The sequence below is a fragment of the Sturnira hondurensis genome, unplaced genomic scaffold, assembly GCF_014824575.4.
Source record: "Sturnira hondurensis isolate 20B ecotype Veracruz unplaced genomic scaffold, ASM1482457v3 Scaffold0003213, whole genome shotgun sequence".
NCBI classification, from domain to species: domain Eukaryota; kingdom Metazoa; phylum Chordata; class Mammalia; order Chiroptera; family Phyllostomidae; genus Sturnira; species Sturnira hondurensis.
The window spans coordinates 952,132-979,905 of NW_028075844.1; the positions used below are offsets into that span (position 1 = coordinate 952,132).

A 27,774-nucleotide genomic window follows, 5' to 3' on the forward strand; every position below is an offset into this window, starting at 1 on the left:
GCAGGCTCCCCTGGCAGCTGCCATTGAGAGCACCCAGGGACATCTCTGGGTGCACACAAAGTCCCCAACCCCGCCACCCCCCCAACGGAACCCCAGCCAGATTGGGGAGGGTCTGGGCTTCCTGTGGAAAGGTTGCCCCTTCTATAATCTTGCTTCCTTTACACAGCAGCTCTTGAAAACAGGATTCCACATATAAATGCCTAGTAACACTCCCACAGAAAGACATTTACTCCAGGAAAGAGAGGGTGACCCGTGGAAAGTGCTTCCTTAGTGCAACAGTGCTTCTCACCTCCACCCCTGGCAGCACGTGAAAATACTTAAGAAGATGAGAGACAGAAAGGGGTGCATGGTAGCCCCAAACCGGAAACAGCCAACGTCCCTCGCCCCTCAGGAACAGACGGCTAAACAGGCTGCAGCACGTCCTGCAGTGCGGTGGTAACGAGCTTGAATGAACTGCAGAAGCGTTGTGCTGAGTGAAGGAAGCCAGCGCCTGGCTATGTGCAGTCTGAGCCCATGCGTGTGCAACTGCAGAGGCAGAAAGCTGACCTCTACAGACAGAAGGCGGGTTAGTCGGTGTGCAGGTCTGGAGGTGGAGGTGGATTGCAGAGCACAGGAGGCATGTTTTGAGGTGATGGAACTGTGGTTCCAGGTTGGAAACGTTTGTCGGAACACACTGAAATGCACACACTTGAAATGGGTGCATTTTACTGTGTGTAAATTGTACCTCAATAAAGTTGATTTTTTTAAAAATATGGATGTTCAGGATCCACCAGAGACCAGTTGTCAAATCCTCGGGGCCAGGGCTTGGACACCCGTATTACTTGGAAGTTCTCTAGGTGGTAATTATATGCAGCCAGAGATGCGAACCACTTAGTCTTTGTCACGTTACACTTTCTGCTGGGCAACAGCAGCACGGAATGCAGTTCTAAAGGTGAACTTTCAAAGCCATGGGTAGGAGCCACACATTCTGCAGACGGCCCAGAGCTCATGACCCACCAGAAGGCCCCCCTCCTCTGGCTACTGACCCTGAGGCTTCCCTAGCACAGAGGTTAAGTCTGCGGGCTCTGGGGCCCAGTTTCCTGATTAAGTTCCCCTGTCCACTTGTGACCAAGCCCTGTGACCTTGCCTGGCAATTTTAATCTTTCTGGGCCTCAGTTTCCTCAATTGTAAAATGAGCGTGATGATAACATAGGGGTATGATGAGGATTAAATGAGCAAATATAAATAATGTGCTTGGAAAACTCCCTAATACATAGCAAGTACTCTGTAATTGCTGGATCTGTCTGTCTGTCTCTCTCTCCTTGATCATCCTTCCCTTCTCTAACTTCCTTTTTGCTACAGTGTTCTGTCCTCTGTGTCAGAGAAGAATGTTCTATTTGTGGACCTCTCCCCCCTTGAAAGTTGATCTGGGCGCTTCCAGAATTTTTGTGGTTGACCATGAGGAAGCTGAAGATAGAGGAGGAAAAGGCTCACAGCCCTGCCGCCTGCCTTGGTGGTCTCAACCACCTGTCAGTGCCTGCCATCGTGCCCCGCCTTTAGGGGGAGAGTGACTGTCAAAAAGGAAGGAGCCAGGGGCTCGTTTCTTCATTTTGATGGGCTTTGGTTTTTCGCTCTCCTCCTGGAGTCTCCTGAGTGTCCTGCTGGTTTCCAGGTCCTCCAAGGGCTATGCCATTAGGAGGGGCCTTCGTCCTTCAGTGGTGCCCCTGGGTTTCCCCCACAGCTCCGTCCTGTGCTCCATTTACGTCTCTGGGCTGCCAGAGCTCCAGGGCTCCACAGATTAAAGACATTTGGGAAATGGATCCCCGGGAGCACCAGGACTCCCCCGCCTCCACCTGTCTGGTCAGACCTGAGGCCCACTCAGTGTTCACCTGCCTTCCTTCCTTCCCTCCCACAGAGCAACGATGCCTCAGGGAACACTTGGAACTGGTTGTACTTCATCCCTCTCATCATCATCGGCTCCTTTTTTATGCTGAACCTTGTGCTGGGTGTGCTATCAGGGTAAGTCTTTGCTACTCTCCTATTCCTCTCCCCCTTGTCATCTTCTTCCCAGGAAGAGACCATCAAAGCCTTGTTTCCACTCTCCAGACGGAGAACAGGCTTCTTGCCTTGCCTTGGGTTAGCTGGGCAGTTCTGAGCAAGCCCCGTGTAGGTGTGTAGGTTGGCGCTGCTGGGGGAACCCAGTGGAGGGACTCATAGGGGCTAAAATCCAGCCCCGACTTGACTCACCACAGTTTGTCCCTGGCATTCAAGGGCTACCTCCTCCCAGGGAAAGGGGGCTGCTTTCCAGTGCAGACCTCTCATTCCAAAGGTTTTCCCAGATTGTCAGACCCACAACCCACCAATGAGAGAATTCTATAGAGCTCTACTTTCTGTAGTTTATATTTGAAAAACCAGTAAGTTGGGTTTCCAAATATATAATGACAGCTTATAGTCAGGTATGCATTTTCACGATACATATAGTTCTCCATCCCCAGGACTGATTTTTTGGCTTAATCATAAATGAGGTTCATTTTTCTTACCAACAAGAAGTCTGGGGACCGGTATGGGGGCTCCATGGTGCCATTAGGGACCCCAGTTCCTTCAAGTTTTCTACTCTGACATCTTTACCAGAGACTTTAATTTTATGGCTGCCTCATGGCCTCAAAGTGGCTGCTTCACACTCCCAAGATGGTCACCCCACATTCCAAACAGGAAGAGGAAGGAGGGAACCAGGGAGGGGTGGGCGTGTATCCGGATGTGAGGCTACTGCAGAAACAAACCATCAGCTCATGGTCACTGACCTAACTGAAAACAGCTGAAAATGTTGTATAGCCAGGAGCACAAAGATGAGCATGGAGCGTGCATCCCGTAGTACTTGACATGGCATGGCTTATGGTTTTGAAGTCGGTGGGAAATGTGGGAAGCTGGCAGAGGTACCCACTCCTAGAATATTCCGATTTCCTCCCAGAAGACTGATTCTACTTGTTGAAATCCTCTGCCCTCCAGAAATTCCTGAACCTCCAAATACCACACAGAGAGACTCCCTAAAATTTCTAAAACAGCCAACCCTGGCTTTTTCGTGTTTTTTTGTGCTTCTGCAGGGAGTTTGCCAAAGAAAGGGAGCGGGTGGAAAACCGGCGGGCTTTTCTGAAGCTGAGGCGGCAGCAGCAGATTGAACGAGAGCTCAATGGGTACATGGAGTGGATCTCAAAAGCAGGTGAGGCCCTTTCACCCGGGGCCCTGGCACCGGCATTCCAGGCCGTGGCACACACAGAGAATTGTTCGTGTAGTTTGGAAGTGGACAAGGGACGCGTAACGAGGGGAAGAGAAAGAGGGCCGAACTGGCAGCCTCAATTTTTAGCAGCAAGAATCCAGAAGGTAATCACAAAGCTTCTGCGATAAAACCAGGATAGGACATTGCACGGTGGCTGCGAGCTCCAAGCCAGACTTCGGTGTACATCGCAGCGCTGCCACCTCCTAGCAATGCGCCTCACCTCCCTGTGCCTCAGTTTCCTCAGCTGCTAAAGATAACGATAGCGCCCCCCTCATCGGGCTGTCTGGAAACTCAGTGAAACAATCCGAGCTGAGTCACTTAGGAAGAGCAGTGCGGACACACAGTGAGCACGTGTCTGTCAGCTCAGCCACTCAGAAAACCCTGCGTGGGACCCAGGGTGTGCGGCCACTGCTCCGGGCACTGAGGATACTGCAGTGAACGAAACGCCAGATCCCTGCCCACGGGGCTCTTATATTCTAGTGAGAGAGGCAGAAAAGAAAGACATAGCATGTTGGGTGCTGCCGGATGCTAAGAACAAAAATAAAGCAGGGTAGCCCCTCAGCAGTGTGGCTCAGTTGGTTGGGAGCCATCCCACAAAGTGAAAGGTTGCCGGTTCGATTCCCGGTCGGAGCACATGCCTGGGTTACGGCCTCAGTCCCTGGTTGGGGCACACATGCTTCTTTCCCTCTCTTTCTTCCTCCCTTCCCTCTCTCTCAAAAATAAGTAAGTAATTTTTTAAAATAAAGCAGAGTAGGAGGCAGGAAAACGGTCAGAGGAGGCAGGCTGATCAGAGAGGGTCTCTGTGGGGTGGTGACATCTGAGCAGAGACCCGAGGGATGTGAAGAAGGAAGCCTGTGGGTGTCGAGAGGAGGGCGTTCCAGGCAGAGGGAACAGCAAGTGCAAAGGCCCGGAGCTGGGAGCAGAGCTGAGTCATAGCAAGGAAGCCGGTGTGGATGGAGCCAGGGAAGGGGAGCGTGGGAGGAGGGGAGGGCAGGGAGGTGGCAGGGGCTGGGTCAGGCACAGCCTCACAAGCTACGGTAAGGGTGTTGGTTTTTATTTTGAGGGAGGTGGGGATAATTTGGCCATTGCTACCTTTGCTGAAGTGCGGCCCGGAGTCAGAATAACTGAGCAACACATCTCTGGCTGATTGAGCTGCCGCCATGAACAAGGGGAGAGAGCAGGCGGCCCGGGCAGGCCCTCCCACTTTGTGGCCCAAGGGGACCCGTCCCCAGGAGCGTCCTCCAGACACTGGAGCTTAACTCTGTGCTCTTCCTCCTCAGAAGAGGTGATCCTCGCCGAGGACGAAACTGACGGGGAGCAGAGGCACCCCTTTGATGGTAACTGCTCCGAGCCTGGTATGGGGTGGGTCCCGGGGGAGACTGGGGAACAGGCCTCTTGGTCCTAAGGGGTGTTCAGGGGATGGATGTTCAGGGTCCAGGTGGTGCCGAGAACAGACGTGAGACTGGGTCAGGGCCAGGAAGACACGGGGAACGGCAGCGGTCTGCTTCCTTGAGAGGTTTCAGGACCTCGGCAGAGTGTGCGCCTTCTGGCCTGCCCTTGCTGCCTGAACCACGCACCCCATGGCTGCTCGTGCCTCCTTTTTTCTCATCTGCAAAGTGGGCATGACAGTAATAATACCTACTTCACTGGGTTGTTATGAGGGTTACATTGATTCTTCCAAACAGAATGCCTAGAACAGTGCTCAGAGTCAGCACCCTTTGTGTTTGCTACATTTATGAAAATTAATAATAATAATTTCATGAAGCATCCAGCTTACTGTTAAGGACAGTTGTCGCATGTGTCAGAAACTCGGCTGGAAGGAACGCGTTCTGATTGAAACTACCCAGAGTCAGAGCTGGGACTCCATCCCCAGGGGCGGAGGGAGGGGCGGAGTGTCTGAGTCACTTTGTTGGGAATGGATGTCTCAGCTCATTGTGCCCTGCAGAGCTCTTGGGGTAGTAGAGACCCACTCCCAGCGGGTCTGAGGGAGGGTGCCCACAGTCCCAGCCCACCTAGCAGGTATGCCAAAGTCATGGGGTGGGCAGTCTTCATAGGGGTCACTGTGTGTCCAGTCCCAGGGCTCCCAGATGGGACACAGTGGTGAGATCCCAGACTCAGTCCTCACGAGACTTGATTCTTGCCTTTCTCCCTCGAGCAAAGACATGAGACCTCCCTGTGCCCCAGCCTGTCCATCCATGAAGTGAGCAGACTGATAACTTCCCACCCAACTGGATTGCCATGAGGGCTAAATCCGGTGACACCTAGAATGTCCCTGGCAGAGTGCCTGGCCCTGGGGACACACGGGGTCGATGTCGTTGCTATTGCAGAAAGGGTCACATCTCTCTCTCTTGTCATGTTTCCATTGTTGGAGCTCTGCGGAGAGCCACCATAAAGAAGAGCAAGACAGATCTGCTCAACCCCGAGGAGGCTGAGGACCAGCTGGCCGACATCGCCTCTGTGGGTGAGTCCCTCCCACTTACTGCCGGTCGCCCCAGAGGCGGAAGCTGAAGCTTCGCACCAGGTGGCCTGTCCTGGGCCCACGGCCGATGGTGGAGTAACAACAGTGCCTGTCTTCCAGTGTCGTTGGGACGTTAGACTGAAAGGTCCACAGAAGCATGTAGAACAGCGCCTGGCGAAAAATACGCTGCCAGTAACGTCGCCTGACGTTGTTCATTCATTATTCATGATGGTATTATACATTCATCATTCATAATAATATTATTATTCATTAGGACTCTTTAAAGGGCTGCTCTTAGTCGGTGCCCAGTTGTGAACGAGACAGAGATCTCATCCCTCCCACATGAGCTTGTAATTCAATGCACGAAAGAGATATTAAACAGATGATTAAACAACTAAACCTGTTGCGACAATGGCACTAGAGAGGAGACAATCTGAGCTTGGCCTGCCTTGGAAGTTGGTATGGTCAGGGAAGCCTTCCTGGAGGAGGTGACATTGAAGCAGAGAACCGAAGGCTGGGTAAGAGTTCACTACGACAGTGCCAGCAGAGAACAGCATGTAAAAGGCTGTGCTCAGACCGTTGCCATTGGTTTTCATGTAGGGCAGAGTTTGAAGTGGGAGGGGACTCTTACCCTTGTCCTGCCAACCCATCTTGATTGACACTGTGTTGCTTTTGACCTCCAAGGAGAATACCTTATTTTTGAAATAGGTTTTTAAAATTCCAGGGATGAACGAGGTGGTTGGAGAACGTCCAGGCAGAGGAGATACCGTACAACTCAGGAGGGAGAAAGCATTTGGGCTGATGGGGGGGACTGTGTGTCTGGAGCAGAGAGGAAGAAAGGGTGGGAGAAGGGGGAGGGAAGAACAAAAGGAGGGAGAGAATTCAATATATACACCTTTCTGGTCCACTGGCCCCCACTAGTTTATGCTTCGCTTGTTTCCCTCGACCCTAGATTGTCCCCTTCCAGTTGAGTGCCGCACTCCGTGAGGGTGGCTGTGCTGGAGTTGCTTAGCCGTGGCTGTTCTGTGCCGCTGGAGCCGTTTCCAGTGTTTGCTCGTACGAGGAGCACTGCTGTGAACATTTATGTACAATTACTGCCCCCCCCTTGGGCGTGTTTCCTTGGGGATAATTATAGGATCAAAGATATTAACAGCTTTTCAACTCATTACTCACAGAGCCCTTCTGAGTTTCAAAAACACTGAACCCATTTATAAACCTGCCAAGAACCCATCCATTCATGGATTCCCCTCTCAACCATTGTGTTACCCATTTCGTTTCCTTTCCCAGTGAAGTCGGTTCGTAATGACACCTTAAAGCTTGTTTTCATTTGCATTTTTAATCTCTAGCCAAAACGCTCTTTCCTTTAATGATGAACTCGTTCTGTTCCCACTTGTGGCTACATCAGTCTCCCTCCCTGCAGTGAGTTCCGGGGCCACGGTGCCCCATTAGTGCTCAGTGTACTTGGTCAGTCATGCCTGGACTGTGTTTTCCCAGTGAGGTTGCCTCTGCCTTGTCATCTGTTTTGTTATGTTTTGATAGATTACCTTTTTTGTTTGTATCACGTTTTTTAAATGCCAGGCACTGAAAAAAACTGGGGCACCCAAGTCAGGGTCTTTTCTATGAGTGAGACTAGATACTTGCTCTTAATAAATAGGTCTTGCTCTTAAACAATCAACAATAAATTGATGATTGTTTTCACCAGTCATTTGAAAGAAGATGAAAAATGGTACCTGGTGTCAGTGAGGTTTTAAGGAAGTGGACATTGTCATATACTGTTGGCACAAGTGCCATTTGCTGTGTATGGTTTGGCTTTGTTTAAATAATTTGGACTTATTCACTACGACATGCTTATGTTCTTTGACGTAGCATTTCCACTTCAAAGCATTTCTTCATGCGTGCAGAAGATCTGGGTACTGCTCTGCTCAGCAGCGTGGTTTCTGGTGTTTAAAAGAATAAAAACCAGAAACAGCCCACGTGCTCGAAAATGGGAAGATAGTTAAAGAAATTACATGTGGAGGAATGCTATGCAGCCAGGAAAAAGAATGAGGCTGCAACTGGCATGGAAAGATGACCAAAATATAGTTTGCATTGGAAAAAGCAAGTTGCACAACATAATGTAAGATGTATGATCCCATTTTAAAGACAATATTGAGGTGTGTGCTGGTGTAAGACACACCTAAAGTCACAGAGAGTTTTTATAAGAGTTTATTTGAACAAAACTGATAACATTGTCTGGAAGCAAAATCTCAAGTGCTTTGAAGAATGGCAGTTTGCAGCTTCTTTCATGCATGTGAGATTAAGGAGGAAAAGTAGGAACAATTACATGGAGGTGACAGAAAGCAAGTCGGGGACTGGATTACAGGATAGTTAGCAAGACTGTGTGCTCCTCTGAGGGCAGTCATGCCTCCGAGGGGTCTGAGAAAGATGCATTTCAAAGGTCTGTTAACCTACAGGCACAGAAACAGTGGGTGCACAGGGCTTGCTTAAGGCAGAGCTGAGCCTTTTACTAAAGCTGTGTGTCTGGAATGTGACTACTCTCCATGATCTGCCCAGGTAGGAATTCATGATCAGATCTCCCTGTGAGGTTGCCTTTAGTTAGATTTATTACAGCGGCCCTTTTCTTGTCCACAAGCATAAGAGGTACTTAAAAGATTTGCAAATTGGAGGATTGGAAGGGATTTTCTTGTTTTAGGTGATATTTTGCTGGAATGTACAAATTAGTGGCATGTGTTACTTTTGAAATCAGAAAAATAATTAGGTAAGTTTAAAGTTACTTAAAAGCAGTGGAGACTAATTATAAGGACTCTCTTGGCTATTCAGGGCAGGGAAGAATTTGTCTGGTGGAAAAGCAGATGGAAGGAGGCATTTTTGAACTGGGCTTTACATGGAATGGGGAGAGCATATTAGTTCTCGAGGACCACCATAATAAAATAGCACAGACCAGTGGTTTAAACAACAGATACTTATTTTTCTCAGGGTTCTGGAGATGAGAGGTTTGAGACCAAGGCATCGTCAGAGTTGGTTTCTTCTGAAGCCCATCTCCTTGACTTGAAGATGGTCGTCTTCTCCCTTCACATCATCTTCCCTCTGTGTGATCACTTGTCTGTCCTAATCTCCTCTTCTTATCAGAACACCAGTTGCACTGCCTGGGTAGCTGAGTTTGTTAGAGCATCGTCTGGGTATACTAAGGTCACAGGTTCAATCCCTAGTCAGGGCATGTGCAAGAATCAACCAATGAATGCATAAATAAGCAGAACGACAAATCAATGTTTCTCTCTCTCTAAAAATCAATTGTTTTAATGTTAAAAAAAAGAACATTAGTCATACTGGCTTAACAACCAACCTAATGACCTCAGATTAATTTAATGATCTCTTTCAAGGCCTTGTCTCCAAATACATCACATTCCGAGGTCCTGGGGGTTAGGACTTCAACCCAGGGACTTGGTGGGACACAGTTCAGCCCATAAGAGGGAGTGAGCCATGAGAGATATTCATGGAGGGCTTATCTGTGGGAGGCCCTGCTCTTGAACTTGTGACTGACATAAGAAGACTTGCTGCTTGGAGAACCCAGGTTTCAGGCTGACGTTAAGTGAACACGTGATGCGAGGACAAGGAGAAACTGAAGTACAAAACTGTCAGACTGCATGGGGCCTGACGGCGTCCTAGGGCACCTGTTAAGAAAGCAGGTGGCTTTCGGCGTTCTAAATGCATCTGGAACACAGGCAGTGACTTGGTCTCCGGGGACTGAGTCTGCTGCTGGCAAACCCACCAAAACCCAGTTCTGTGGCCTGGGTGCTCAGAAACGCACAGGAAGGGGTCCCGTTCCAGCCAGTGGTTTCCTAAACCACCTGGAAAGAGACCTCTGGAATTCTCTTTACCTCTACTTATTCCCGTAAAAAATAAAATAATAATAGTAACAATTCCAATGAACCGTTAAGTCAGTTGATAAACACAGTGTAAAGCAGCCTCATTTATAGCTGATGAACTTGCAGAACTCAAGTCATTTAAAAGAAACGTTGAGCCATGACTGCCCCCACAACACTGTTTCTGTAGAAAAATCAGGTTGTACTGATACAAGTTCCATGGGGCCTGTTCATTTCCTGGGGCCGCCGTCACAAAGTGCCACAAACTGGGCAGCTTGAAACAGCAGGAAGTCGTTCCCTCACAGTCTGGAGTCCGGAGGGCCAACCAGCGTCGTGGACTTGGCGGGTCCATGCGGCTCTGGAGGCTCCTGGGGAGAGTCTGCTCCACGACTCTCTGCGCCTGGTGGTGTCAGCAGTTCTCGGCAATCTCTGGCTCGTACGTGCGTGCGTCGTTCCAGTCTCTTCCTCTTTCATCACGTGGTCTTCTCCTGTGAGTCGCTGGGTCTCTCCTCTTATCTGCTCGTTGGAGTTAGGGCCCTTCTGATCGAGTCTGACCTCATCTCAGCTTGATGACGGCTGCTAAGAACCTATTTCCAAATAAGGTCGCAGTCCCAGGTACTAGGGTGAGGACTTCAACGCCTCTTGGAGGGATACAGTTCAACCCACACCTTGGGCAGCACCTACTTCAATTTATAGAGAATTTTAAGGGCATCTGTATTTCCAAAAATCCCCAGATTAAGCCTTGATGGTGACATACTGCTGTCCTCACCACAGAACTTTCCAGACTGGTACTGGCCTCCTCTGGCTCTCGACTCCTTGAGTGTGACTTGAATTGTGATGAGTTTCATAATAACATACTAGAATTAGAAAATTTGGTGCCCTTCAAAAAGTATAAAATCTTTATTGTACAAATACAATATATTTGTATATTGATTCCATATTGAAATGATAATATTTTGGAAATATTGGATTTCTTAAAATACATTATTAAAATTATTTTTAAAATCTAAGGATTGGCTACAATTACAATCCCAGACCACAGAGAAGAAGTCGATACAAGAATGCAGAGAAAAACGGAGCAGGGGTCAAAGTGAATGTGAAATGCAATCAATGCAGGTGACAGAATGCAGCTAGTATGGGGAATGGCACGTAGTGGATGTTCAGTTAATACTCACTTCCCTCTCCCTTCCCGGTGAGCATCAGGCCTGTCGGGGGCGGAATATGTCTCGAGGCCTGGTGACCAGGACAGACTTCCTCAGCAAGTTGGCATGTCTTCCCTTCAGCTTCTGTAGGAAACTTCAGGCCTGATAACCATGAAATGCCAGCCTCACACTAAGGTGTATTAACCCAGTGATTCCTTCCAACAGTCCTGTGAGGGCAGAGTGTGGTTGCGCCCGTTTATAGATGAAGACCGTAGAGTCCTAAGGTACAAGGTGACGCCCAACGTCACTCACCAGTTGCAGATGGAGCCAGGTTTTCATCGTGGCTCCAACAGGAGCGGAGATCGCGGGGCTCCTGCACACTGTGAGATCTCTCTCGTTACTGATGGAACATCCCTCCCTGTCCCTGAGGCCTTCAAGAATCTCATTCCTCTTTGCCATGCCCTGTGGATGCCTGCAGGTCTGAGCTCATCTTTGGGAGCAGCAGGGACCAGAAATACCCCAACTGAGAAGGGCTATGAGGAGCTTCCCTGGGGTTCTCAAGTCCTGTGGTGTCAAGCAGGTGATAGACACGAGGGGAGAGTCCAGGCCCTGGGCCTGGCCACTGCTGCCAGGTGGGACTGGGGCCCCTCCCCACGGCTGCATGTTCCAGGAGTGAATGCAGCGTGATGGCCGAGAACATGGGCTCTGAACTGACTCAGTACTTCTTAACGGTTACAGACCCTCTCAGCCTTCGTTTCCTTCCCTGCGAAACGGAGTTAACAAGGGTCCCTGCTCTCTGTGGTTGCAATGAGGAGCAAGCAGGTTTGTGTAGGATGTGTCCCCGGCCATGCCTGGGGCTTGCTAAATGCCCAGCAAGAGTCAGCTATTCTCTTCTTTCATGAGAAGCTGAAATCTACATTTTTATGGAAATATCTTCCAGTCTTTACATATAGACCCATAATTTCAACGGTTACAAACTCAAGGTAAACCAATATGGCCCCTGGGGGGCCAACTCAAAACCTCTGTTTAGAATTTTGCTAGTAGGAGGTGGCATCCTGCAAGATGTTTGCTGTGCCTGGCTGGTGGGGCGGGGTTGATGGACGGATGGACAGGTGAATGGACAAATGAAAGAATAGCTGGATGAATAAATGAAGAATAGATGGATAGATGAATGAATAAATGAACAAATGAATGAATGGATGAATGAAGGAGCACAAGTACACACTAATGAATGAATAAATAAATGCACTGATAAGTGAAATAAGTGCGCTAATGAATGAACAAACTGATGAATAAATGAAAGAATGGATGAACCAATGAAGAACAATAAATAAGCAAATGGATGCAGTTGAAGGTTTTCAGGAAGAGGTGTTTTAGAAGATAAAAGGAGCATCCGAAACAGTTCCGACCCTCCTCCCTAACCTGCTGCTCTCAGTGGATGGCAGCTCTTTCCCCCCAAGTGTTCAAGCCAGAAACCCGAGCTCCTCCCTCCCTCTGACACCCACACTGATCCATCAGTAAATGTTGACGTGTACCTTCAATAATCTCTCAGGTCTGCCTACTCTTCATTCTTCTCAGCCATGACAGACTCCAGCTCCCATCATCATTTGCCTGGACTAGGGCAGTAGCCTCCTGCAGCTCTTGCTCGAGCCCTCCGCATCCTGTTCCTCCCACAGCAGCCAAAGGGCGCCTCTGAGCACCTGTGTGAGGGCACGTCCCTCCTCGCTCCTTTCAGAACCTGCCATGGCTCTCATGTTACTCAGAGCAAAAGTCCTTCCTGAGCACACAAGGCCCTTCATACCCTGCCTTGTCACCTACCTGCCCTCTCTTCCTCCCTTTCTCCTCCTCAGCCACTCCACTGAAGCCATACTATGCTTGTGCTGTTTGCCAAATATGTCAGACAGGCACCTGCCTCACCTCAGGTCCTGCCTCAGGACCTTTGCATTTGCTGTCTACTCAACCTAAGATACTAAGATGACTTAGGTCAACACCTTAACCTTGAACGCTTGATTTAATATTGAAGCCTGCCCTGTGGTCCCTCTTGGGGCTCCCAAGCCTCTTATTCTGCTCTGCTTTTTGTTTTTTTCAAAGGACTTTTCACCTTTCATTACACGATTAACTATTTTATTATATTATGGTTGCTGTCTGTCTCCCCCACTGGAGCATCAGTCCCAAGAAGGCAGGCTCTGTCTGTTAACAAGAGTGTTCTGAGCACAGCCTGGAACAGACCATGGCACACAGTAGGTGCTTCATAGATGCTTAGGAGCAAAAACATCTGCAGGCAGAGAGCACAGCTGGTTTATTACTCAGTGATCATTCATTCATTTCTAAAGTCAAGAGTCCATGGAAAACAAGGGTCCCACCCATGCTTCCTCCTGGAGGTTTTCCAGGCGTGCTCCACGCAGCTCTGCTTTCCACCCCTGCACTGGGGGCTCCCAGGCAGAGGCTCCTGCCTCATCCTGCCCTGTGGCAGAAGGTGGCTCTGGCAGTGAGAGCCATCAGGCTCCCTGCTGACACCCTGAGTTCTCATTGGTTATTTCCAGTACCATTATTTTCAGGGACGTCTCCTTCTCATCGCTCCATCTCTGGAGAGCTAAGGCCTTGGGTCATGATGGTTCCTGTGGGCCAGAGGGCTTGTTGGAGAGGTTAACGGACACCCCGGCCACAGTCCGTGCCCCGGCCGCGCATCGGTTACTTCCTCCACGGGAACCCCCTGACGTTCTCTACCCTTTCCCTGGCAGGGTCTCCCTTTGCCCGAGCCAGCATTAAAAGTGCCAAGCTGGAGAACTCGACCTTTTTTCACAAAAAGGAGAGGAGGGTGCGTTTCTACATCCGCCGCGTGGTCAAAACTCAGGCATTCTACTGGACTGTCCTCAGTCTGGTAGCCCTCAACACGCTGTGTGTTGCCATCGTCCACTACAACCAGCCCGAGTGGCTCTCCGACTTCCTCTGTGAGTACCGTCCGGCCCGCCCCCACCCGCCCTCTGACCCCTTCCCCACGCCCCTTGTCCAGTTCTCTTCCTCTGGCAGCATGTGTTCCTTCTTTGGTCCCAGCTAGGATTCTCCTGAATCCGCCTTTTCATTTGGCCACGTCGACGGCTGGGGTTGCTGCTGCCTCGAAGACTGGCCCCACCGTCCTGGGGCCTGAGAGCTGGAAGCTGGAATTCAGACCACCAAACCCTTGTGATCCCTTTCTGAGAGAGAGACATAGGGGTACTGGAGAAGAAGGTGCTAGAAGAGGGGACAGAGAGAGGCAGAGGCCACAAGATAGCAAGATAAAGATAAAACCGTACATGTAATTTCTAGGTGCATCTCTGGGAATGTTCAAATAAGTAGTTCGTGGTTGAGAGATGGGGGTATCTTAGGGACAAAGAGTGGCCTCATTTTCTCGGCTCATTTCCGACTCTGCTTCTCCCCTCTTCTATCACATCTGCTGCTTCTTTCCCCTTTCTTCTGCTGCTCAGTTTGATTTCCTTGTGTCTGGGATTCATTCCTAGAAGATCCCTTCCAACAAATGTAAGAGCATCTTGCTCCCTCAATGGATACCAGGACCCCCAAGGCTTTGCCCTTCTGGGCCTGTTCCCAGACTCCAGGAATTAGCCTGAGATATCAAAAGTAATGACCGGGTGGGATTGAGAAGCAGTGAAAAGGAGGGGGACCTTCGACCAGGATGGAAAAAGTGGAGCTCTGAGAAATCGGTCAGAGTAGTGACTGGGCAGTGAGTGAGGAGGGCCAGTGGATGCCCCAGCTCTGGCTTGTGGGCCCTGAGTGAGGACCCCACAAACCATTTTGCCTGCGACTGACCTCCTCCTGCATCTGTTGGTCTGTCTGACTTGGGTCTGTGGGCTGTCTGCCCTCTGGCACTGTTCAGAATGGACCCAGACCGCTGCTGGAGACAGTCGGGTCTTCAGCCTAGAGAAGCTTAGGAGCCTGGTCCAGGTCACTGTCTCCTTGTAACCCTCGTTGTTTCCAGTCATGTTGGCTGACCTTCCCAGGACACCCCCCTGGGGCCAGTTCTCCTTCCAAGAGCCCTGACCTAGTTCCAACCTTAGTAATTGTATTTAGTCCCCCTGGAGTCTCTTACAAATGAGGACTCTCTACTTCTAGTCTTAACCTCCTCTGATAGTCTATTTTTAATCTGCCATATTCTCCCCAGTAATCACCTTGCTCTGTCTGTTCTGGTTCAGGAAGAGAGGGTTGGAACTTTCTGCCCTGGACCTCTGTGTCAGTAAAGCTCCTTTAATTATCTCCAGTTGAGAAAACTGAGACACAGAGAAGTTAAGTAACTTGCCCAGGGTCACACAGCTAGTTTGACATTTGAACTCAGACTCCAAGCTGTCCGATGGCAGATCCCTGCCCTGACCACCAGATGACCTGGGTTCTCAATGCCTGCCTCTAACTTGCCCTGTGACCTTGGTGAAACCATTAATATATCCATTAATTGAAGGTATCTCCAATTAGCCCTGGCTGATGGGGCTCAGTGGATAGAGTGCCAGCAGGCAAACCAGAGGGTTGCCGGTTTGATTCCCACTCAGGGCACATGCCTGGGTTGCAGGCCAGGGCCCCAGTGTGGGGCACTCAAGAGGCAAACACATACGGATATTTATCTCCCTCTCTGTCTCCTTCCCTTCCCCTCTCTCTAAAAATAAATACGTAAAATCTTTTTAAAGAGACCTCTCCAATTATAAGGCACTTTTTAATTTTTTGCACCATTAAGAAAGAAAACAATGCTGTTGTTTAAACTAGGATGTGCTGATTTTAAGACACACCCCAATTTCAGAAACATCAGAATGTGAACAAAAACGTATGTCTTAGAATCAATGAAGTATAGTAGTTTCTCCGAGTCTCAGACTCCTCATTTGTACTTGGTGGAAACTGAATTTAGTGGCCCAGAAGTTTCTTCCAGACCCACCAACACCACGGACAGTTTTCCCAAGCCTTGTGCTTCATCAGCTGTCGTGTTTCCATGGTAACTGGGGAACAAGCATCTTGGAAACTCCTCAGTCCTTCCAGAGTTGCTTCTGGCGGTTCTTGGAATGCACAAGATGTTACAGACAGATTTTCCTCACTGATATTTTGGTCCTGGAGGTCCCGGAGACCCAAGAGTTTCCCTTGGACACTAGGAGCCCCCTTGAGTCCTGGAAACTAAGGGAGTGTTTTTTGATAGGATGACTGAGCAGGACCCTGACAGTCAGTTCAGACATCTCTTAAAAGAATGATAGAGCAAACCCCCCTGGCCTTCAAACAGAATCATCTGTGTGACCCAAATTTAAATTCTTGGAAGTGTGAGTCCTCTCCCTTCCCTCTCTGCACGCTTCCCTCCTCGTAGAAGCACTGGCTGCCTCTCCTTTTCACCCACAAAGGAGTGCCCATGCCCTCCCTGGACCTTCATCTTCCTGCCCCACTAAGAAGCCCTGTCAGAAAAAGACCTAATATCAGACATTTCTTGGCCAGTGAGAAAACAGCCTCATGTTATCTCTCCCAGAGGCATTTGCACCATTGTGTTCTCTCACAAAAAACAAACAAACAAACAAACAGAAGGCTTTGCCCTGCCCCAGACTTGCAGACATCAGCAAGACAGAAGTCCCCAGGGATGGCAGACAGGCTTTCCAAGCCGGGAAAAGCGCTGCCTTCCACTACTTCCCTGCAGTGCTGCGACTAAACCCCCTACCCCCTGTGGGGGCTAGCAAACAGGACACCGTTGTGGTTTCCATCTCTACTTTTCCTTTGGAGCTCAGGCATATAAAAGTGGATTAATCCTCATTCTTAGATTATGACACACTGGCCTCATAGGGCCAGCCATTGTCATTCTCTTAGTTATTTGTTAGTTAACCAGTGAGTTCATTCATTGGTTGGTTTGTTCGTTTTTACAATGTAGTGAACCCCCTGGACCCACCACTCAACACACACTTAGGTCCTTGGCAGTAATCTGCATCCAACTCTCTGCGTCGAACCAGAGCAACAGCTAAAGATTAAGAACTGATGAACTTTTTCTCCTTTTACAATTGGCCTGGGGTTGGTTGGTTGCAGGGTCGGGGACAGTTGTCACCCCTCCCCATTAACAGGCGGGAAACTGAGTTTCATGGAAAGGAAGCCTTGCGCGATCTTTGGCCAAGGCCACCAAAGACCGTCCAGGCAAGGGACAGGATCAGTATGAACAGGAAAGTCAGAGCCACCTGACTTTGTAGCCCCTTCAACAAAACTAACCTTCTCTCTGTTTCCCCCCCCTCCCTTGTAGACTATGCAGAATTCATTTTCTTAGGACTCTTTATGTCCGAAATGTTTATAAAAATGTACGGGCTTGGGACACGGCCTTATTTCCACTCTTCCTTCAACTGCTTTGACTGTGCGGTGAGTGCCCTGGTTTCTAAGGAATCCATTTCTCCTGCTCTTGCTGAACATGGCTGATACCTGGGGACGTCGGAGAGGGAGAGGCAGGGTCACCCCTGGGTGCGAGAGACTCAGCTGAATACAGTAGGAAGGGGAGGCCCATCTCAAACACTGGGCATAGGCTCCCAGAACTGGCTGCCGCTGCTGGTGGGAGGGCAGATGTGTGGGCGGTCTTTGGCAGGTGGGGGTGGCCTGGCCATGCCACTGTTCGAGATTCACCCTAGAGAAACTCACCTGGATGCCCAGGAGACACAGACAAGAATGTTCCCCAACCAAGTGACCCCAAATACCCCTTTGCAGTAGAATGGATAAGTGAGTGGTGGCATAGCCGTGGGTGGAATTCTCTGAGGCGATGAGAGGCAGCCCACCACGGCGACACCCATCGGCCACACTGCACAGAAGGAGGTGGGCCCTGCCAAAGGAGGTCCATTCCGTGTGCGCCATTCTACTCATCAGAGTTCACATGGACACGACTCCGATGTATTGGTTAGGAATGATACTTGAATAGTTTAAAAAGGCAAAGACCTCAAAAACATTATGATAAGCAAAAGAAGCTGGACACAAAAGGTCACACCTTGCATAATCCCATTTATATGAAATATCTGGAACAGGCAACTCCATAGAGACAGAAAGTAGATCAGCGGTTGCCACGGCTGGAGCGGGGGCGGGAGGGTGAGTGCTCATGGGGATGGGGTCCCCTTTGGGGGTGATAGGGATGTTCTGGACCTAGATAGAGGTGATGATTGCACAACATAGCAAGTGTATGTTGCCAAGGAATTGTGCACTTAGGTAATGGTTAGTTTTAGCCCTGTCCAGTGTGGCTCAGTTGGTTGGAGCATCATCCCACACACTGAAAGGTTGAGGGGTCGATGTTTCTTTCTCACATCAGTGTTTCTCGTGTTTCTCTCTGTCTCTCTCTCTCTCTGCCCCCCTTCCTTTCTCTCCAAAAGCAATTTTTTTAAAGACTAATTTTATGTTATATGAATTTCACCTCAACTTTAAAAAAAATTTTTTAACGATTTTATTTATTTTCCGTGGCTGGTGTAGCTCAGTGGGTTGAGCATGGGCCTCTGAAGCAAAGGGTCACCAGTTCGATTCCCAGTCAGGGCACATGCCTGGGTTGCAGGCCAGGTCCCTAGTAGGGGACACATGAGGGGCAACCACACATGGATGTTTCTCTCCCACTCTTTCTCCTGCCCTTCCCCTCTCTCTAAAAATAAATAAATGTTTTTAAAAGATTTTCTTTATTTTTAGACAGAGGGGAAGGGCGGGAGAAGGAGAGGGAGAGAAACATCCATGTGTGGTTGCCTCTTGCATGCCCCCTACTGGGAACCTGGCCCATAACCCAGGCATGTGCCCTGACTGGGAATCAAACCGGACCCTTGGTTCACAGGCTGGCACTCAATCCACTGAGCCACACCAGCCGGCGTTCATTCATCTCAAGTCTTTAAATCAAAGAAATGATTATTACAAAATTCAGGATGGTGCCCGGGATGTGGCTCAGTTGGTTGGGCATCATCCCGCAAACCGAAAGGTCACAGGTTGAGTGAGGGCACATGCCCAGGCTGCAGGTTCATTCTCCAGCCAGGCGCCTGCAAAAGACAACCAGTGTTTCTTTCTCACATCAGTGTTTTCCCTCTCTTTCTGCTTCCCTTCCCCTCTCTCTAAAATCAATAAGCATGTCCTCAGGTGAAGATTAAAAAAAAATTCAAGACAGTGCTAATGTCTAAGGGGTCCCTGAGGCTTCGGGTGCTGACATGTCCTATTTTTCACATCAGCAGTAGCTGCATGGGCACTCATTTTGTAATTATGTGTTTTGAGAATTCTTTGCTCTCATCAGCTCTCAATAAATAAAGAGAGAGAAGGAATGAGAGGTGTCCAAGGCTGTACCCCTGCTTGCATTGGAGGGTGAGCATTGGGCTGGGTTCCTGCCAGGTGCAGGCCCAGGGTGCGTTTGCAAGGCCTCCGGACACGAGAGCAGCTCCTATGTTCCAGGTTATCATCGGGAGCATCTTCGAGGTCATCTGGGCCGTCATAAAACCTGGCACATCCTTTGGAATCAGTGTGTTACGAGCCCTCAGGTTATTGCGTATTTTCAAAGTCACAAAGTAAGTCTGTGGGGAGGCAGGGCTGGGCATGGGGGCCGGAGGGGCGGGGCACCTGCCACGTGGTGGGAAGACAGACTCAGCTGCTGCTGCCCTGGCCCTGGCCCAACCTAACCCCACCCCCACACCCCTGGCCTCTGTTGGCAGGTACTGGGCGTCTCTCAGGAACCTGGTCGTCTCTCTTCTCAATTCCATGAAATCCATCATCAGCCTGTTGTTCCTCCTTTTCCTGTTCATCGTCGTCTTTGCACTTTTAGGAATGCAGCTCTTTGGCGGCCAGTAAGTGCTCAGCAGCTTCTCCGACTTCTTCCCTGGGGTCTGGCCCAGGGGCTCCTCCAGCCCCCCCACGCCAAACTCAGTGCCTCCAGAGACGCAGGCCCGCCTGCTTCATGCCGACGGCCCTTCCTGTGGCCCCGATGCCCTGTGCACTCAACCCAGACAGGCAGGGCCCTGGATGCCACTCAGGTGTCTGTCTGGGGGACAGAGACGCTGGAGATGTTGCCCTGGAAACAAGATGCTGAACCACGCCCTCACAACGCCTAGGGCGGGGCCAACGGGAAATGTCTGCGTTCTCCCCGCAGGTTTAATTTCGATGAAGGGACTCCTCCTACCAACTTCGACACTTTCCCAGCAGCAATAATGACAGTGTTTCAGGTACGGCCTTCACCCAGCCCGACGCCCTGCAGGGCCACACGGGAGCGCGCCAGAGCGAGGAGGCAGAGGGTTAGGGAATGCGGGCAGGGGCGCTCACTGGGGTTTTGTGGGGAGAAGTGGGGGCGGCAGCGTGAGCCGGTTTCCGACGGCCTGGCTGAGTAATTGCAGCGGGCTCTGGGGCGTGGTCGCTGCCCTGAGCTGTCTGGGGCCGTCCATCCGGGCAGACAACGCTGGCCTCGAGGGTGCGAGTCTGTAGAGCACGTGGTTGAGGTGTGGCCCTGAATTGGTGATTTGTGTTTTAAAAGCCCGTTCATGGCCAAGTCGTTCGCTCTCTGGGGTTAGCGAGCCCTGTCTCCCTCCGGAGTCGGCGAGGCCCTGCTGTCAGAGCATCAGGACACAAAACACAAGGGATGCAGCTCCTGTCCCCACCCTCTCCCAGGTTTCTAGACACCCCATTGCCGTATTCCGGAGCCAAGATGTTGACCCTGGGTGGTCTCTCCAAAGCAGTGTCCGCACCCATGTGGGCACGTGACTGAGGATTGGGTCTGGCCCAGCTGGGACCTCCAGAGCCTTTCCAGTAGGTTCTCTCTGGAGGACAGACAATGTATGGAAAATGGGACTTTACTCTCTGCTTCTCCTGCGGGGTTAGTTTCTAAACGAGGCCCCTAGCCAGGGGCTGGAAAAAGGACCACCCACAAAGCCAAGGTCTGACCCCTCACATTCCTGACTCAACAGTAGGCTCCACCACCCACGGATCCTTCGCACAGCAGTTCTGGCCCAAGAGCAGTTCTGGCCCCGAGGCCACTTGGAAGCACTTTGGGTTGTCACAACTGCAGGGGTGGGCGCTGCTGGCATCTGGTGGGAAGAGGCCAGCGCCCCACAGTGCCTCATGGCCCCGCCCCAGAGAATGAGCAGCCCCCAGCGCCAGCAGCGCCGAGGCTGAGACACCGCTTTGATGGAAGAATGTGGCTGGAGCTCTTTCACAATGACTTTATCTTCATGGAAATATCATGGAGGAGGAGAGTGGAGGTTTTTTTCACAAGTGTGCGGGACACCACACAGGTGTCCTCATCTTCCCGTAGCCCCCACTGGCAGAGCCTTCTCTGGTCGCTGGCACCGCCCGTGCCAGGCACAGCCGCCCAGAAGGGCTGGTGCAGTGCTGCTCAGACAACAGGAATTTCTTCCTCGCAGTTCTGGAGGCTGAAAGTGGTGGTCAGGGTGCGCACAGGGCTGGTCCCTGCTGAGGATTCCTTTCCCAGCCAGCAGGCAGGCCTTCTCAATGTGTCCCCACATGGCGAGAGCGAGAGCGAGAGCGAGAGAGCGAGAGCGAGAGAGAGCGCCTAAGCTCTGTGGTCTCTCTGCTGACGTCGTCTCTAACCCCACCACAAGGGCTCTACCCTCACAATCTCATCCAACCTTAGTTACCTACCTTTCCCAAATATCGTCCCCCATGAAAGCTTAGCGCTTCAGCTTACGAATTCAGGGGGCGTGGCTCAGTCCCTAGCCAATTGTCTTACCACCGCAACGAAGCCAGAGTTACAGAGGTTTGTGACTCCCCCTTTTCCCAGCAGATGGGCTAAGAGCCCCTCACTGCACAGCCAGGCCGGCCCGGGCCCCACAGCTGCGTCTCCGAGGGGCCCATGGCTGAGGAGTTGGCTGTGTGTCTTCTCCTTTCAGATCCTGACAGGCGAGGACTGGAACGAGGTCATGTACGACGGCATCAAATCTCAGGGCGGCGTGCAGCGCGGCATGGTGTTCTCCATCTACTTCATCGTGCTGACGCTCTTCGGGAACTGTATCCTCTGAGGGGGCAGGGGAGACACGCCTGGATGGGGCGCGAGGGTGGGGTTGGGACCTGGGCGCCAGGGTCCACGTGGCAGTGCTTTCCCTGACTCTGCTGCCCTCAGACACCCTCCTGAACGTGTTCTTGGCCATCGCGGTGGATAATTTGGCCAACGCCCAGGAGCTCACCAAGGTGCAGCTGGTGGGAGAATGTTTCCCTGGCAAAGTTTCCACTTGCTCGTGGCAGATCAGGACTGTGCTGGGCATGAGGGACGGGGACCGAGTCAGAGCTTTTGCCCTGGGTACACCATGCCGGGGAGAAGGCACCTCCTCCCCAGTCAAACGGACTGTCCCTTGTCGAGTGCATTCTAGAGCAGAGGAGGTGGGGGAGGGCGAGGCACCGGGGTGGCGGGAAACAGACGACAAACTCCACCGAGTACCGTGGTGGACAGTGGACAGCCTCGAGGGACCTCCAGGGAATGGTACAGCCCCCAGGCTCACAGGCACTGTCATTCTGGACCTGAGTGGATGGGACAGATGGAGACTAACCTACACAGGGTCCTGACACTTGATGTTCGTCCCTGTGAGCTTGGGACCTGGCCGGACCTCAGCACTGATGGCTAAAAATGAAGAATTCGGACACTCACGGTGCCACACACTGCTGTTATCGCTCTGTTGCAGAAGGGGAAACTGAGGCTCAGAAAGGCAAAGTCACCGGCCCCAGCCAGCATGATAACAACAGCTGTATTTGTAGCATCAGGATGCATGTCAGGTGCTCGGCGCAGTTCTTGGTGCGCATTCAGTGCTCACTAGAAGGAGCCGTCCTTCGTCGCTGGGGTGAGCCAGGCCCCAGGCCTAGAGCTCTTATTTTGCACAGCTGGTAAAGGGAAGGCTGGGGTTCGAACCCAGACCTGCCAAGCTCCAGGGCTTAGCCACCCTGCTACTTTCATCTGAGCCCCAGCTGGGCAGGTGGTGCTATAAACAATAACCGCAGGAAGTATTGCCTTTTTATACCAGGCCCCAGGAAACAACAGGTAGGGAGTTACTGTTAGCCCCACTTCACAGATGGGCAAACTGAGACCCAGACAGGTTAAGTGACCTCACCATATAGCTAGGAACTGAAAAAGCAGAGATATGATCCCCCTGAAAGATCGGAAAAGAGAGAAGAGTGGAAGAAATTAGGTTAAAAGAGACCTTTAGGGAGTAGGGCGTGAGAACCACCCATGTGAGGAGAAGCGGCCCAGCTTTTATTCCCAGTCGGTGACGATGAGTTCTCGGGCAACACCTGGTGCTGGTGGCCCTCTTTGGGCGGCCCTGGGCTCCCTGGGAGTCGGGTCTGCCTCATGTAGTCACAGAGGAGGTGACACGGCCCTCGGTGGGGGCCTCCCACCACCCCAGGGCAGCCCAGGAGCAGTTGCACAGAGGAAGCTGAGCACCTGTTCGATTTGGGGGGGTGGGCTGTGTCGGGAACAAAGGCCTGTTAGGAGCTAGCAGTGTCCGCCCTAAACTTTTCCCCAGCATCCCATCATATTAGAAGAACGTGTACCAATCCTTCCCCCCAGCCCAGAGGACCAGGCCTGGAGGGCTCCCGCAGCTCTGTGGCCCCAGAGCCTCCGAAGTACTCAGGATGCGTTCAGGGAGCTTAACCGGACTGAGCAGACGTTGCCAGCACTCCATCTGCTGAACCTGGCAGGAGGGAGAGAGAGTTTCCCAGGCCCAGCTCCGACTAGGGAGGTGGGGGCAGGCAGGGCGGAAGTCTCCACCACCACAAACACACGGCCATGCGCCTGGCCACCGGGGAGCCGGCTGGCATGGCTGCTCTGGGACCTGATCCAGCCGTGAGCTCATCCCAGGCACTGGGGAGAGGGACGCCAGGAGGGCAGGGGAACAGGAGGGAGAAAGGCAAGCTCATCACCTGGGAGGTGTGGACTTTCTCCTCCAGACCCATGTTCTTTCCTTCGTTTATTCCACAGGCATATCTTAGGCATTTACTGTGTGGCAGGCAGCCCACAAGCCCTGATAAGTTTTTAGCTTATTTCATCCTTACAGAAATCCCAGGAGGCACCTTCTCAGAGCCCCGTTTTACATCTTTTGTCATTTATTCAAAAGCATTTATTGAGCACCTAGTATAAGCAAGGCCTGGTCTAGGGACACAGCCATAAACAAAATGGGCAGAAGTCCCTGCCCTAGTGGGGCTGATATTTGAGTGTGAGTGACAGACAAGAAATAAATTTGTCAGATGGTGGTAGGTGCCAAGGAAAAGGTGAAGTAGAGAAAGTCGGAAAGAGATGAATTTTTAGATGAAGACTGTGAGGCACAGAGAGGTTAAGTGACTTACCCAAGGTCACACAGCACTAAATGGTGGAATTGGCATTTGAATCCAAGTGAATCTAGAATTTGCACTCATAACCACGTGCACTGGTGCTTAAAATTGAGCGTGTTTCATACTCACCTGGAAGGTTGTTAAAAATGCAGGTTCTAGGTCCAAGCCCAGGTGCTTCTTGGGGAGGGGGGTTCTGAAGTAGGTGGTTTGGGGGCTCGGCTCTGAGAAACCCTGCATGTAAAGTAAGGGAAGCCTTGTGAGAGCCAGGGGTCTGGCTGGGTCCTACCACCGCCATGTTGTCACTGACAGACAGTGTCCTGATGTGACCTTTTCCGAGCTGGTAAGATTGCCTCTTGGCCCAGCAATCTCAGCACAGGGGTCAAGGGCCCTGTGGCCACATTACTTTTCTTATTGGTGGGTTCATTTCTGGCCATTTCTTTCTCGTTGCTTTTTCTTTGCTTTTTCTTTGTTGGCTTTTCTGTTTTACGAATGAGGCCCTGCATGAAGGCTGAAGAAGGACTTAAGGTCCCCAAACATCCTTTTCTGTATGTATTTTTAAAACATCTTCCCCTCCTCCCTTCTGAACCTAGCCGGCTGAGAATTTGAGTTCCTCTCCTGATTTCCTTCTGGAGGCTGGAGGCAGTGCATGGGCCGGGCCATAGGACTCCAGATTTTTCTGCACAAGGGGGCTAGTCAGTGTTTGAGGGGGTTGTTGGGGTTTTTTTTTTTCAGTCTTGATTTAGAAAGTTTAAACGGCCTGAAAAGTACGGTGAGAGGAAAATCTTTGCATTAATTTTCAGCTTGTTGAAACAGGGTGCAGAAAAATCTCCACTGTGGAAAGGGGAAGGGAATCTTTTTTTCTTTTTTTTCTTCTGGCTGTGCTAATACAGGGTTAATAAAGAGCTGGGAATCTAGCTCGTCCACACAGGGGATGGCAGTGCATTTCACTGGCATCGGGCATCTGTTCTGATCTGCAGGCCTTGGCTCTGATTGGTCGAAACCAAGGCCAAACCTGTTTATAAATATTTCCAGAGGGGCCCCTGGTTAGCGGTAGGGTCAGTGGCAAGGCCTTGGGGCCCAATTTGTGTTTTGTAAACAGGGATGTCACGTGCCTTTTAGGATGAACAAGAAGAAGAAGAGGCAGCTAACCAGAAACTCGCCCTCCAGAAAGCCAAGGAGGTGGCAGAAGTGAGTCCTCTGTCCGCGGCCAACATGTCCATAGCTGTGTAAGTGCCCCAGCTCTGGCTTGCCCTCCTGGCTCTGCGGCCTCTGCATCCTCCCGATCAAGGAGTTGGGGGCAGGAAGCAGTCCCTGACGGCGCCGAGCTTTAGGAAGAGGTGCCTGTGCCCTCCCGCTCAAGTTTACACAAGAAATAGTTCATGAGCACGACGTGCCAGGCAGTTCTAGCTGCTGAGGATACTGAGGGTAGGAAGTGCTCGGGATGAAGAGAATGTGGTTTTCAAGCATAGTTGTCAGGAAAGGCCTCACTGAGAAGGTGACGAGGCCTTAAGGAGGGAGGCGATGGGCCGGGGGGGGCGGCTGAAGGAAGAGCATCCAGGCCCATAGATGTTCTTTCAGGTATACAAAGTTCCTGAGGCAGGAACATGCCCGGTGTGTTTAGGAAGCCAGAGTGACTGGATACAGTGAGCAAAGGGGGCGAGTGGGAGGAGATAAGGGCAAAGAGATGACAGGGGCAGATCATGCAGGACCTTGTGAACCATGGGGAGGCCTTCAAGTTTTGCTCTGAGTCAGGTGGGAGCCATAGAAGGTTTTTGAGCAGAGGGACAGGACCTGATTCAGGTGCTCACAGGTGCCCTCTGGTGGCCATCAGGGGAACAGACTGGGAGTGAGGGCAGGAGCCAGGAAACCAGGTTGGAGATGACTGCACTGCTCATACAAAAGGGGTGGTGGGGGCTGGACGGGACTGGGGGGCCAAGGAGGTGAGGGACACAGCTGAATCCTGAACAGATGAAGTGTACAGAGTTTGCTGATGGATCTGAAGTGGTGACAATTAAGGTGTCCTGATGAAAGGGAAGTTTGTTGACATCATTGTGCCTTTGCGGAGTACCCTGGGGATCCTGCGCACTGGGGCAGTGCACCATGGGACGATGGGGAGGAGGCTTGCTTTCCCAAAGTGGAAGGAGGTGGCTGGGAAAGAGGAGCCCAAGAAGGTTCATGCTCAAGCAGCCTGTGGAAGGTCAAGGTCTGTATGAAACTATCAGCGCACACAGAGCCCCTGAAAAACTCAGTGCCCTGGCTGAGACGCAGCCTCCCCACACTCCCAGCAGAGCCCTGCTGGCTGCTTTGCCCCAGTGCATACAGAGGCACTGCCTGTCGACTCCCACGTGCCCACTCGGGCTCTCCTGGAACCCTAGGCTTCCTGGGACCCAGAACTAAAGGGTCCTGCAGGCAGCGTAGAGGCCTCCTCAACCTGCTCCAGGCCAGTGGCCTTATGATCAGCTGTCTCAGAGGTTAAAATATTTTGGACATCAAGACCGTGCCTCCAGGGGCTCAGATGCTATAAGATAAAGAGGACAGTGGAGACACCCACCTGGGCTGAGACCCCTGTCAACCAAAATGCCCAGCTCGGTGGAGATATACACTGTGTATCTGGACCAAGCTGCCCACCTGGGTCAAGACACCTGTAAGGCCAAAATGTCCAGCTGGGTTGAATTTCCCACACAGGTCGAGAGATCTCCTTGGGACAAGATTCCCACCTAGGCCAGGATACCCCCCTGAACAGGGACCCCCACCTGGTGGAGACGCCCATAAGCCCAAGTGTTCCACTCAGGTGCAGTGCCCTGCAGGGCTCTAACCCGTGAGCCTTCCCTTGCAGGAAGGAGCAACAGAAGAACCAGAAGCCGGCCAAGTCCGTATGGGAGCAGCGGACCAGCGAGATGCGCAAACAGAACCTGCTGGCCAGCCGCGAGGCCCTGTACAACGAGTTGGACCCCGACGAGCGCTGGAAAGCCACCTATGCCCGGCACCTGCGGCCCGACATGAAGACCCACCTGGACCGGCCACTGGTGGTCGATCCCCAGGAGAACCGCAACAACAACACCAACAAGAGCCGGGCGGCGGAGCCCACGGTAGACCAGCGCCTGGGCCACCAGCGGGCCGAGGACTTCCTCAGGAAACAGGCCCGCTACCACGACCGGGCTCGGGACCCCAGCGGTTCCGCGGGCCTGGACGCGCGGCGGCCCTGGGCGGGCAGCCAGGAGGCCGAGCTGAGCCGGGAGGGGCCTTATGGTCGAGAGTCAGAGCACCACGCCAGGGAGGGCGGCCTGGAGCCACCAGGGTTCTGGGAGGGTGAGGCCGAGCGGGCCAAGGCCGGGGACCCCCACCGGAGGCACACACACCGGCCGGGGGGCAGCCGGGAGAGCCGTAGCGGGTCCCCACGCACTGGAGCTGATGGGGAGCCCCGCAGGCACCGGGCCCATCGCAGGCCAGGCGAGGAGGCCCCGGAGGACAAGGCTGAGCGGAGATCCCGGCACCGTGAGGGCAGCCGGCCGGCCCGGGGCGGTGAGGGTGAGGGCGAGGGTCCTGATGGCGGCGAGCGGAGGCGGAGGCACCGGCATGGCGCTCCAGCCACCTATGACGTGGACACGCGGAGGGAAGACAAGGAGCGCAGGCACCGGAGGCGGAAGTAAGTAGTGACCACCCCAAATCTGGGCGATGACAATAGTGATATTAACAGCCCAGGTAGCGCCTGCGTATCAGGCTCTCTCCTGAGCAACCCAGTCTTCCCAGCTCCCCCTGAGACTGATCCCATTGCCGTCACCCCAGGTCACAGATAGGGGAACT

General features: G+C 52.0%; 1 protein-coding gene across 2 annotated transcripts in view; it reads left to right on the forward strand.

The window, feature by feature from the left end:
• The window catches only part of CACNA1A (calcium voltage-gated channel subunit alpha1 A), a 205,476-nt gene that overhangs the window by 109,022 nt on the left and 68,680 nt on the right, over positions 1 to 27,774 (forward strand). For both annotated transcript variants that reach the window (XM_037041840.1, XM_037041841.1), the window contains exons 7-19: positions 1,895 to 1,998; positions 3,081 to 3,196; positions 4,534 to 4,608; positions 5,625 to 5,714; positions 13,458 to 13,667; positions 16,955 to 17,067; positions 19,102 to 19,214; positions 19,359 to 19,490; positions 19,793 to 19,865; positions 21,543 to 21,660; positions 21,773 to 21,840; positions 25,090 to 25,196; positions 26,807 to 27,616. In XM_037041840.1, coding sequence (XP_036897735.1) covers positions 1,895 to 1,998; positions 3,081 to 3,196; positions 4,534 to 4,608; positions 5,625 to 5,714; positions 13,458 to 13,667; positions 16,955 to 17,067; positions 19,102 to 19,214; positions 19,359 to 19,490; positions 19,793 to 19,865; positions 21,543 to 21,660; positions 21,773 to 21,840; positions 25,090 to 25,196; positions 26,807 to 27,616 — 2,129 coding nt within the window. The remainder of the gene's footprint in view (positions 1 to 1,894; positions 1,999 to 3,080; positions 3,197 to 4,533; positions 4,609 to 5,624; positions 5,715 to 13,457; positions 13,668 to 16,954; positions 17,068 to 19,101; positions 19,215 to 19,358; positions 19,491 to 19,792; positions 19,866 to 21,542; positions 21,661 to 21,772; positions 21,841 to 25,089; positions 25,197 to 26,806; positions 27,617 to 27,774) is intronic.